The sequence below is a fragment of the Pararge aegeria genome, chromosome 11 (genome assembly GCF_905163445.1).
Source record: "Pararge aegeria chromosome 11, ilParAegt1.1, whole genome shotgun sequence".
NCBI lineage: Eukaryota > Metazoa > Arthropoda > Insecta > Lepidoptera > Nymphalidae > Pararge > Pararge aegeria.
Genome location: NC_053190.1, coordinates 12,935,019 through 12,948,169, shown reverse-complemented (window position 1 = coordinate 12,948,169; position 13,151 = coordinate 12,935,019). Strand labels below are relative to the sequence as shown.

Below are 13,151 nucleotides of genomic sequence, written 5' to 3'. Positions count from 1 at the left end.
GAAGCGTCCCTCGGCTATGTAGTACAATCATGTTGGCATTACCTCTAGATTTATTGTACCGTATTGCAAGAAATGGTTGAAGTAGTAATTATAATACCCCAATTTCTTTTTATACAAAAGACAATTCTAAATTATTAGGTCTAATGAAATGATTTCATATTTTTATTAAAGAAATCTTGTAAAAGCAAAAGCTGCGCCGATTGCCGCTCTAGCGTTTAGACTTTAGGTGAATCTTTGAAATTTTCACGATCTCGGGGATCGTCGAACATAATAATAAATTTTTCTTTGCGGAGTTTCCAATCCATTATACGTTGACGTAGAAATTACAGAAGGTAAAGTTTTAGTTTGAAAAAACATCTGCTTGATGGATTGTGTGTTAGTGAAGAGCGAAACTAAGCACCGCGACGTTGCGATCTTTGGGAAAGCTGCCCTATCCTATTATATTTAAAGAACTTTTATTTTGAAATATTCGTGGCGTTTGTTTGACGTGACGTTGCGCTATTAGCGCAAACTTTTTCGTGAAATATATTATTCAGAACTAGCAGTACATTTCTGTAATTTCTCTTTTCTGGACATTTTGACAGTTGTTATAGATCTACATTTTAGATACACTTTTAGATTAGGTGAGTATAGAATAGAAAATCTGTCAATTTTATTCCTCAGTTACAAAATTTAGCTAGTTTTTAGTATATATTGTCAGCATTTAATCTTATTTTATATATAATTTAAGTATTTGTTTTTTTTGTAATTAATTCTAAAATGTATGTTTTTCTTCGTGACACTAGATCCGGCTAGTTTATGTCAGAGGAGCTTGATGGGTCTTACAGCTCATACTCTCATGTCTCTCTTCTTAATTGTTTTTTCTCTTTCTAACTGGCATTCTAGTTTTTTATTCGCAATTCATCATCAATTCAACCAATAGACGTCTGCTGACGAATGCTGGACACGGGTCTTTCGTAGGGAGTTCCATAATACACGGTCATGGGCCGCTTGCCTCTAGTGGCTCCCAGTGTCTCGCCTGATGTCGTCTATCCACCTCGTTGGAGGCCGACCTACGCTGCGTTAACCGGTAAGGTCATCGCCATTCCAGCACCTTAAGACCCCAACGTCCATCGGTTCTCCGAGCTATTTGCCCCGCATACTTCATCGACTCGACTTCGCAATATTGCCACTTCAACTTCGAGATTCGCTGAGCTATGTCGGTAAATCTAGTTTTCAACGGATCTTCTCATTTCTGCTTTGATCGCGTAATATAAGGTTAACTAACATCAATACAATACTTTTGTGTCGCGAACGCGCTCTAGACTGTTTTAAACCTTTTTGTAGGTAAGTACTTAAGTAGGTACATTGATCCCTCCTTTTCGAAGGTGAAGCAAAAAATGTGAGGAAACCTGCATGGGAACCAAGAGATGTCCATAATTTTTTCAAAGATTTGTGAAGTCTACCAATCCACACTTGACCAGCGTGGTGACCAGCCCTACCTGAGCCCTTGTCATTCTTTGAGGACCCTGTAGTGGACCCGTAATGGGCTGATAATGATGATTTTTTATATATAAATAGTTAAGTAAATATAATTATTTATGTATTATACTCGTATATACATATATACAGAGGCGTGCACAGGGTTTTTAACCAGGGTATGCATAAAGAAGGAAAATGGCATAAAATGGAAAAATCCAGCCGCTTTATAAGTAATACAAATTTTTTAGGGTATGCAATGCTTTGCTTTTGTGCATATATGAAGTGCACGCCACTGCATATACGTTCTTCACATCTTATATTGGTGAGAATTTAAAATCTATTGACCCTGATTTAGGTAAAAACCTGTATTACAAGGCTTTTAGCTAAATCAGGGACGTATGACAGCGAAACACATATTAACTTAATTGGTAACCACCAAATTCCGCAATGAAGATAATTGACAAATAAAAGTACTCGGCAACAATACGTCTTGCCATAAACAAAACGTAAGCACGTAACACTAACAAGAATAAAAAGTTTTCACTTTTTATTAATAAAATCCAGTGCTTGTATGGCGCGAGCGAATAACTACAACTGAAAGACAGTGACTGAAATGCGCTCTGGGCCATCATAAAACTTTCTGTAGGTATCATCATCATTTCAACCAATGGACGTCCACTGCTTGAAAAAGGTCTTTTGTAGGGAGTTCCACAATCCACGATCCGGGGCCGCTTGCCTCCAGCGGCTCCCAGCGACTCGCCTGATGTCATCTGTCCACAGCGTTGGGGTTCGTTTAGCGGTGGGGGGTCGCCATTCCAGCACCATAAGACCCCACACTCCATCGGTTCCCCGAGCCCTGCCCATTGCCACTTCCTCATTTCCTATCCTCCTCATTTCTGATTTGATCACGTAGAGATACTCCTAACATAGCTCTCTCTATCGCCCGCTTAGTGAATCTGAGCCTTCTTATGAGGTCCAAATTTATCGACCACGTCTCAGATCCGTAAGTCATCACAAGCCACACGCACTGTTCGAAGACTTTAGTCTTCAGGCACTAAGGGATTTTGGACCAGAAGATGTCACGAAGTTTCCAGAACGCTGCCATCAGAGTTCGATATCCGTAGGTATATTGAACATATATGTTTGATTTTCAGTAATCGCTACACTCTACAACAAAGATAAAACACCAATAAAAGTATGCAGCAATAGTTCGTCTTCAGCAATAAACAATACATAAGCACGTAACACAAGTATAAAAGCTGAAAGATTAACCACAGTGTAATATATGAAGCAAATGCGCTCCGGGCCGTCATAAAACTTTCCTTATTTCGCGAAAAGTGAGCTCGGTCACGAAGAAGTCATTAATACTTACGACTTAGCGAATCTTATTGTGATTTAGAAATCAGCAATTGCGATAAAGAATAAAAAAGTATATTGTCGAAATAAAAGAAGCTGACTGACTTGGGTTCCTTAACATAAAAAATAAAAAAAATTCAATCTCATTCAAACTTATACTTTTGATAAGTAAAAGTTATTGCAAAATTTCGAGCGGACACCGGATTTTTGTTTTGGTATAATTTACCATGATAAAGGCAATATTTGTCCCTATTCCGTGAAAATGTCATCTCAGACAGAAGTTTTTTTTTTATTCCACTACTAGTTACTGGTTAGTGGATACTAGTTTTGTGCTACTACCAGTTGTTACCAAGGTGAGATTGAATTCAGTGTGAGGAGGTGTAATTGCTTGATCAGAGAACATTCAGAAATTATAAATGCCCAAATAGCCCTTGCCGGAGACAAACCCCAGAACTTCCACTCATAAGACCAGCACTCACCGCCACTCCCCGCCAAACGTTTTTAAAAGTATGTATCAAACCAATTTTTTTAACAAAAGCTTCGCTTTATAAAGCTCCTGGCACCCGCCCGCCTCGTAAACCTGTAAACGGTTGAACGCTATTTTATCATTTTCCGAACTGTATAATGAATTTATTTTTTACCAGAACACTCGGTGGACTTTTTCTTTTGTTTTTTGATGCATCATAACGGCTATATTGTAAAATGAATAAAGTACCTATGGTATACTTTTCTCAGTTTTGTAGGAAGACTCATAAAGTACGCAGATGCTTTCTGGCTTCTGGATGTAAAAATCCAAATTGTATTCCGTCGGGAATCAAACCCATTCCACTCATAAGGCCAAATTACATGGCGATAAGTTGCCGTAAATAAATTATTATTTTTATTTTTATATGAAAATAGGACAATGAATGAGCCAATTTTTGTTTGGCAGTTCTGCTAAATAAGGTACCTACTGAATAAATATAATATATATATTATACTTTCTTACGTCTTATAACTGACCTACAAAACTGATAAGAAATGAGTCACGTAGTATATGAATTTGATTTAATGGTTTGATATCTTTTATTGTCAGAAAAAGCTATAGAAAATCGGGGCTAAGTATGTGGGTGTTTAACTATGTAGACATAGCGGTGCTCTACATAGTCGCTATAGAGCATATGGAATAAATGGATATATTTTCTTTCAAAGAAAATACTTTTTTGTTACAAGAATCATTGTTTCTTTCAAAGTCCTAATGAAACAGGCTGAGGTTTTTAATTCGGTGTGGTATTTTTTTATTTTTTCTCCGAAATTTAAAGTTTATGATTTCTATAGTTCTCAATAAAAATTGATAGATATTTGAATGGCGGAAAACTGAATAAGTTAACTATGATACAAATCCAACTATAACTTTCATCGCCTACCCCTAACGAATCCTATTGTTTATCAGGAGAAAAGTAGCCTAAATATTTACCGAAACTATCACCTCTAAAAGTACCAAATTGGGTTCAAATCCGGTTTGCTGAGTGGCACTAATAAGAAGGCGGTAGTAGGTACTTCCCCGGATTAACTATTTTACTAAAAGCTCTACTGAAATTTTGGAATCGTGTTGCTAATTCGTGTCAGCTTTATGTGGTCTGATATTTTGGTTTTCTTGCTCGGTAGAGTCCACTAATGTCATTAAGTAGAAAATTATTCTGAGCCTGTCCGAACTATTGATTTATCGTAAAGGTGTTCCGGAGGTCAGACGGCGATTGCTACAAATATAACTGCTATCTATAAATATAACGCCTGCCAAACATTGGGACTGGTCATAGAAGTTCTGAAAACTCAACTTACCATTATGATTTAGCACCTATGCTCTGGGTACGTAGGTTGACAATGCCTTTGCACTGACTTTGAGTTTAGTATCATAATCATTATCCACCCATTACCGGGCCACTAGGTGACAAGGGTTTCTGCCACCACGCTGGCAAAGTGCTGATTGGTAGACTTCATACGCTGTTTCTTCAGAACATTGTGGAGAACTCTGTAGCATCCAGGTACCCTTAAAACAACATGCGGTTGTATTGATAGCATTTTAGATTATACTAGCGGACCCGCGCCTAGCGGACTCGACTTCGTCCGCTACGAAGTCGAGTCGACTTAGAAAAATAGTCGTAAGCCACTAAGAATATTTAAAATTTGTTTAATTATTCCGTACTAACATTTTATTGCATAAAAACGTATAAACGACTTTGACGAGAACACAAACATAAACCTACACACTAATAACTACATGCTAGATAATACATAAAATAATATCTATATATACAAAATAGTATAAAAACTAATAACACCAAGGAAAAATAAATGAAAATAAGTAAGAAATGTAGAACAACAGATTATAATTTAAAGCAACAGATAATAAAAATAAAATGTGTCAGAATTTAGAAAATGAATAGAACTAGGTAGGACTAGGAGAGAGGTCGCCTGAAAATCAGGGCTGTAGCAATGATTTTTGAATGACTGCCACAGCATAACGCTGAGGCGATACTCTGTTTGGGACAAACAACACCACAGATATGTTAACGTTACATAGTATTATGACACTTACAACATAGCATTATATTAATATGTTTTTAGTTTATTTAATTTTATTTAGTTACCTAATTTTAAGATATTTTTGAAGTGAAACTTCTTTACAATCGTTGTGATTTCAAACTCGATCAAACGAATACATAAGTCCAGAGAGACACAAACACATAAATGGCAGAGTGAGATAGAGAACATTACAAATTTTTTCACCTATTCTAGTTACCATGGGAACTAAATAATAAACCTTACATATTTTATCCTAATAGTTCTGAATAGACCTGAATCTCTCGTAGGCTACTTTTCAGAAGTTACACTTCTACCGTGTGTGAATAAATTGAACAGGATTTTTTTATTATGTTCTGATTGTTTATGTTGTTTTTGTGTACTTTATGATGTATTTTATGTTTTGTTGTTTTCCTCAAATAAAAGATTTATTATTTATTATTTAGGTACGTTTCGTTCGTCAATTGCATTATTTCAGGTCTGGGCAGTATACCTAGTTCAATAAATTTTTATACTAGATCATTTTTTATAAGTGAATTGCGTTAGTGCACGGCGGAAAGCAGTGGCAAGTTCTGGAACGTTTATGAATAAATGAGTGGCCCCCGTCTGCCGCATCAATACCGCGAGTGGCTGAATGCCAAATGCCGTTCGTGACACTTTCCACTTTCACCCTTTTTCCCGTACACACGGTGAATTTTTCGTGAGGCTAATTTGGTGAGGCACAAGTGACTTTAACAAACCGACCTTTTTATGTATTTCAGTTGCATGGACGTGAAAATCTTTTTTTTAGGCCATATTCCAGTCTGAAAATTTGTTCTCAAAACAAACTACGATTGTACGTAATGTGGTACGAGGTCGCGTAGAAACCGGCTAGGGGTATAATAGGTTCAATATAGCCGCCATGCAGTCAAGGGTTAACTAGTAGTGGCATAAAAAAAATTGCCCATGGAAGATATTAAGTATATAACAAACTATTGTTGGATTGTATTTTGGTATAGATTTAATTTTTAAAACTAGCTAGCAAGGCGACACGTTTGGCGAATTTTTCAATTAACAATTATTCATTGTAAAGTCAATATCTCCTGAGGATGCTCCGGTTTCGAAGCGAAACGTGCATAGAGGCCGAAGATCTGTTTGGTGTGGAGTATAAAGATTGAAGAAATTATAAATTACTCCATACAGATTCTCCTGCTTTTCGCGGAGCATAGGAAATTAAGCATAATTTTAATAATTTACTTAATAGCTAATTCGATTTTTATTAAATAACTTCATATCTTTGTGATAGCTGGTGATGATGACGTCCATTAAGAGTTGAAATCTAAATTTTTAACTACAGATCTACAGATAAGATTGATATGATTATACATTTGTTAACCTTTTTGCTGTATTTAGTAGATTTTGCTAAATAGTGTCATAAAAAATAAATAAAACTTTACTTTGTGATAAGTGGGAGAAAAGTATAGCGTGATTTTTAATGGTTCTTTGAAGAGTTTGATTTTCATAGACATATATTATATGTCTGAACACATTCATTAGATTCTCGCCATTAAAATGGGATGGGGTTTTCAATAAGTATTTATGTTATATATAAAGTCGTCTTGCTTCCGTTCAAAATCAGCCAACAAACGTATTCGCATTTTTATTATTATAAAAGGGATTTTAACGTTCGAAATACTGAGTTTAAAATCAAATACGTAGGTGAATTATCATGAGTCAAAGCTCTTTGTTGCCATTGTAAAATCAGATCCGAAAAGCGATGAGTTGACATTTGCATTACCAAAGCTATGTTTGGGAAAGGTGCGAGGCCATTACCCCAGAGGGGACTGATAGTAAGTGGCCTAACCTCCCCACTCGTCTGCAGGTTCAACGCCATTAACGTTGATCTAAATAGTTTTCGACATAAACACGCTGCGGGTTGTCTAGGCCAGTGTTTGGAAAACTTACATTTATCAGAAATTGAAATTTCCTTCAAGAATAACATACTTTAACGATTAGGTACATTCTAAAATAACTTCTGGGATAAATTATTGTTTAATATTACTTAATTGATACCAGATAATTTTAACTTCAGAATACATAAGGATTGCCGCGAAACTAGGTTTCGGCAAACACTATAACAAATATTGCGGTTTTTTCCGTGATATTTAATTTTTTCCACTTATTTGTATGTGTTTCAAGTATATGCCTTATTGCAATTATATAAAACTCAATACCTTAATGGGTTTCTACGACGCATCGTACCGGAACGCTAACTCGCTTGGCTATAAGTTCTACTCAGTAGTATGGTAACTTATAACAGACTCTCATCAGACCATTGTCCTTGTCGGAAATCGAACCCGGTACCTCCTACTTCTAAGAGCGCTTAGAACCACCCTACAGCTTTCTTCAAAGTGAATAGTCGAAAATAATGACAAGCCTTACAAATTTGGAATTAACTGTTGTAACACGTAACGTGTAATTAATTTAAAGTTGAAACACAATCAGTGTCAGCCTGTGTGTATTCTAAAACCTTGAAATAACCTCATAACCCAGCCCTAAACGTGAAACATTAGAGTCGACAAGTAACAACATTAAAACGTCCGTAAACCATCCTCAGTCTAGACTTTGGGCCAGTTGTTCCCAAACATACAACTGACTCCTTAGACTTATTATAGACGGCCGAGTGGCGCAGTGGGCAGCGACCCTGCTGTCTGAGTCCAACGTGTCCAAGTTCGATTCCCACAACTAGGAAATATTTGTGTGGTGAACATGAATACTTTTCAGTGCCTAGGTGTTTATCTGTATATTATAAGTACTTATGTGCATTATATTAATTAAAAAAATATTAATCAGCTATCTTAGTACCCATAACACAAGCTACGTTTACTTTGGGGCTAGAAGGCGATATGTGTATTGTCGTAGTATATTTATTTATTTATAAACTCTGTATTAATTACCTACTTGGAAAAAAATATTAATACCTCATATTTACTGGACTTTCGTATTATCTGCTATTATCTAAATATTTATATAAATGTAGCGATAGGGTAGTTCTTAGGACTTCGGCTTCACCTACAGGGGACCGAGTTTGATACCCCGACACGATGTTTATGTTTACATTTTGAAGTTATGTGCCCTTTAAGCAATTAAATATCATTTGGTTTTCTTACTTTTTTATCACTTGCACACCGTTAGATGAAGGAAAATACCGAGCGTGACCTGCATGCCTGAGAGTTCAGCATATTATTCTCAATGGCGTGTGAAGTTTGTCAGCATGGTGGACTACCGTCTAAACCCTTCTCATTCTGAGATCAGACCCGTTCACTGTTTGAAGCCGGTAATGGGTCGAAAATGATTATCAAGATGATGACACTAGACACAAGAATGAGCGTTTTTTGTCCCATTTGCCATGGACTCAGTTACCACGTTAGTCAAACTTGTTGTTAGCAATTTGTTTACGTTCCACTAGGTGCTCGCATTCATCGTCTACGTTTATTAATTGGATCGATTGGTTGCTTAGTTAGGCCGTGAAGGGAGAACAAACAAACAATCTTTCGCAATTATAATATTAGTAAGGATTCAAAGTTAGTTTTAAGTTTAATTAGGTGTACATTAAAAATGTTTACTTAGAGGTTGAGGACCAATGCTCTAGACTCTGTTTAAACACCTTACCAAATAGATACACCCGGGCATAAATCGCTAAGTAAACCTGATATTATACGACTTATATTATACTCGCGTTTATTGCCCAATAAAGTCGCGCTTTTGAATTGCACGTTAAATGATATTCTTTTTTTCCAAGAACTATGTGTGATAAGCATCATAAAAAGATCTTTTATTTATATTAGTACCAGCAGACGCAGAGGAAGTTTTTTTCCACCTCACACTGTGCTCTGCCACCCTGCGCGCCACCGTCGCGCCGTCTGCCGTAAAGGACCTTATCGGTAATTTTAAAACCAACTAAATCACTGATCTCCTAGTACCTATCAAATACCATATTTTTAATTATAAGTGAATGCTCTCTAAAATATCCGAACTCGAAACCAAGAGTAGAAAAAATCATTTGTGTGTATGTGCGTTTGCGTGGAAAAAAAATGGTTATTTTTCGATTAACCTATAGGTACCAATTCCGTTCAATTAATAAACTGAGTTATGTTTTATATATAGATAATGATAATGTAAGTGGAAACCGCTAGCGCAGTAAATACAAGCTCTGCTATAACTTTCACTGAGGTCAGCAGCGATCGGACCAAGCCCTAAGTATGGCCCATAAAACTTATATAAGACGACGTAAACTAAGTTATTAAATAGAAAACAGCTGCGTCCAAAGCTTTTACCTACGTGATCAAGTTTAATGATAATTAAAACTGTGTCCAACCACATCCCCATTCTGTTTTACAACTATATATAGATTGCCGCACGTTTTTGCACTTAAACAGCGCGTTAAAGTATTTCGTGAGTGATTGAGTTTTATTTTATATCACGCGAATAGATTACGCGCAAAAAACGTCGCCATACTGCGGAAGGATGAATGCCCTATGTTTTAAACCACATCTTTGTAAAAAAATGTATCCACCGACATGTAATATGTTATGGCAGTGACTGTATCGTACGGTCTTAATATTTTTTTGTTAAATATATATTTCCTCTGAATGAATATGAGTGTTCATTTAATTAGTGGGTTTATGTTTTTTATACTTTACAGGGAGAAGTTTGTGTTATAATTAGATATACAAAACATTTTTTTGCAATAATTAAACCTGTAGATTTATTCGAGCAAAAAATAATTTTCATTTATGCAGATAAAAATACATAATACCTACATATTATGGAAAATTTAAAATATATACTTTTATTTTCTAGACTTCTCCTATTGTTTTTGACTTCAAGGATATAAAATACGACAAAATGATTTTACAAATTAAAGTATTAGGTAGAATGAAATTCTAAAAGTGGTAAACCTAAGTTTACTTAGCTCTATGACTTCTTTCGTATTTCTATCTAGCACGTTCTTAAATAAACCCTAACTGACTCTGAATTCAAATAGAATTGGATTTACCATTTCATCTATCTCCCAAGTAAAGAGGAAGTTTGTTCTAGAAGTCGAAAAATCTGGAGAATATCTTCCTGTCTTTTGGCTTTTGCTTTTTGCAGAAAGTTTGTAAAATAAATTTTTTTGTAACTCTTAAACGATTCACATTAAGTCTATTTTTCTATGGCGGTATAATATATTGACACGCGAAACCTATTCCACTTTTACGAGCGTATGTCTTGTACGAAGACAGATATGCTCATAAACTCGTATCTCTCGCCACTAAGAGAGATTTTTTTTTTTTTGTGAAAATTCTCAATACCTAGTTTAATAACAAACACATGAGGTTTTACACCTAAGGTTGATGGAAACAGGGCGGTAATTCGAAGGAAGTGTTGCTCATTGGTAGGCGATGGATGGATCTTGTCCCACAGCTATATCAACTCTCAGAGCACTGGCGCACAAGTGGAAATAATATCCAAATAATATATACACATATGTAATAAACGGAGGTAAACTTCTCCTATTCCAAGTTCCCGTGCTTTAGCAGGTCGGCACGTTAATTATAACTCTTGTCAGGGGATATAATTTTTTCTCCTGCCCGTTCTAGCCCTGTAAGTCAGCAAAATGCGCATTTTTAGACGATTGTTAGATGTTTGAGAACATTCTGGAGAACTCTCAGGCGTGCAGGTTTCCTCACGATGTTGTACTTCACATTTAATTAAATAAATAAATAAATATACTACGACAATACACACATCGCCATCTAGCCCCAAAGTAAGCGTAGCTTGTGTTATGGGTACTAAGATAACTGATGAATATTTTTATGAATAATATACATAAATACTTAGAAAATACATATAAACACCCAGACACTGAAAAACATTCATGCACAAACACTTTTCAGTAGTGGGTGGGTGGGAATCGAACCCACGGCCTTGGGCTCAGAAAGCAGGGTCGCTGCAGACGGCCGAGTGGCACAGTGGGCAGCGACCCTGCTTTCTGAGTCCAAGGCCGTGGGTTCGATTCCCACAACTGGAGAGTGTTTGTGTGATGAACATGAATGTTTTTCAGAGTCTGGGTGTTTATCTGTCTATTATAAGTATTTATGTGTATTATATTCATAAAAAAATATTCATCAGCTATCTCAGTACCCATAACACAAGCTACACTTACTTTGGGGCTAGATGGCAATGTGTGTATTGTCGTACTATATTTTTTTTTTTTTTTTTTTTTATTATGGCGAACTCTCAGGCTTGTTTTTCTACATGGTTTCTTTACTGTGATTTCCTTCACCGTTAATGCAAGTGATATTAAATAGCTTAAAACGCACATAACTCTGAAAAGTTAGAGTTGCGTGTCGGGGAACTCGGTACCCAAGGAAAGCTGAAGTCTTTACCACTACCACCGCTATTTATGCCGGTATACAAGGTTTTGTATAGCAATGAAAATGCAATTAACGAAATAACCTCGTGTCAGAGGCACCGGAGAGCCATGAGAGTGCATACGGAGAGCAATAAGACGGCAGTTAAGCGCTGCACGGCGAGATAATCGCTGCTATAACAACTATTCAGAACATCTAATTACAGCGGATTCGAATACTTGAGTGGTGTAGACTCAAAGTTTCTACAACTCGAGATTATTCCTAATGAAGGTTCGCAGTCAAAAACATTTTTATTTATTTTTTATTTATTAAATTTTAAAAACCTTCATCTCTCTCTCTTTTTGTGCCTCTCCACTACTGGAGGTTGGACGTCAGCTCAGCGAACTTCTCGCGGTCTTGCGCCAAGCGAAACAATACTTCCACGCTTTCAACATTGGTCCATTCACGGATGTTGCGCAACCACGACTTCTTCCTCCTTCCAACACGTCGTTTGCCCTCTACTTTGCCCATCATTATGAGCCGGAGCAGCTGGTATCGCTCATGTCTCAGAACGTGGCCCAGATACTCGACCTTACGCTTCTTAATGATAAGCAGTAACTCCCGGCTTCTGGCGACGCGTTGGAGTACTCTCACGTTAGAAACTTTCTGTGTCCAGCTAATGCGGAGCATTCTACGATAGCACCACATCTCAAAGGCTTCGAGACGTTTCTGAGTATCGGCTTTTAGAGTCCAAGATTCACTACCGTACAAAACTACCGGCCAGACATAGCAGTGGAGTAATCTTACCCTGAGCTCTATCGAAAGCTTACGGCTGCACAAAACCTTCTCCATCCTTTTAAGGCTGGCTCGAGCAATTTCAATCCGGGTTCGGATTTCTTGTCCACAGTCCCATTCTTCATTTACCCAAGCCCCGAGGTATTTGTACATTTGGACCCGTTCTAGGTCTTGGCCTTCCACCTTAAAAACCTTCATAATAAATTATAATTGTATATTTTTTGTTATGTTTTATTTACAATGTTTATGTGGTGTACAATAAAAGTGTATTCATTCGTTCATTCATTCATCCGCATTGCTTTAAATGGGAGAGACTGCTAGTTATTCTTTCCTTTTCGCCCTAACTATGGAACCAATCACCTTTTTTTGAGTGAGTTATAAGGAAGGAACGTAACATATACTACTTTTTATCCCAGGAAAACTAACAGTTCCCGTGAAATTTGCAGAAAAACGTATAAACGCGGACGAATAATGCGGACAACAGCTATATATGTTTTTATATATTGCTTTTATATTCTTATCATGGCTTACTACAGAGATCAGTCCTAATCCAAATGACCCATAAATACTAATGACTGATGATAGGTAAGTATATACAGAATA

General features: G+C 36.6%; 1 protein-coding gene across 1 annotated transcript; it reads right to left on the bottom strand.

Moving 5' to 3' along the window:
* Positions 1–12,127: 12,127 nt before the first annotated feature.
* Positions 12,128–12,728, bottom strand: LOC120627568. The gene has a single exon (XM_039895571.1). The coding sequence runs from the start codon at positions 12,699–12,701 to the stop codon at positions 12,129–12,131; it is 573 nt and encodes a 190-aa protein (XP_039751505.1). The 5' UTR covers positions 12,702–12,728; the 3' UTR covers position 12,128.
* Positions 12,729–13,151: the final 423 nt, after the last annotated feature.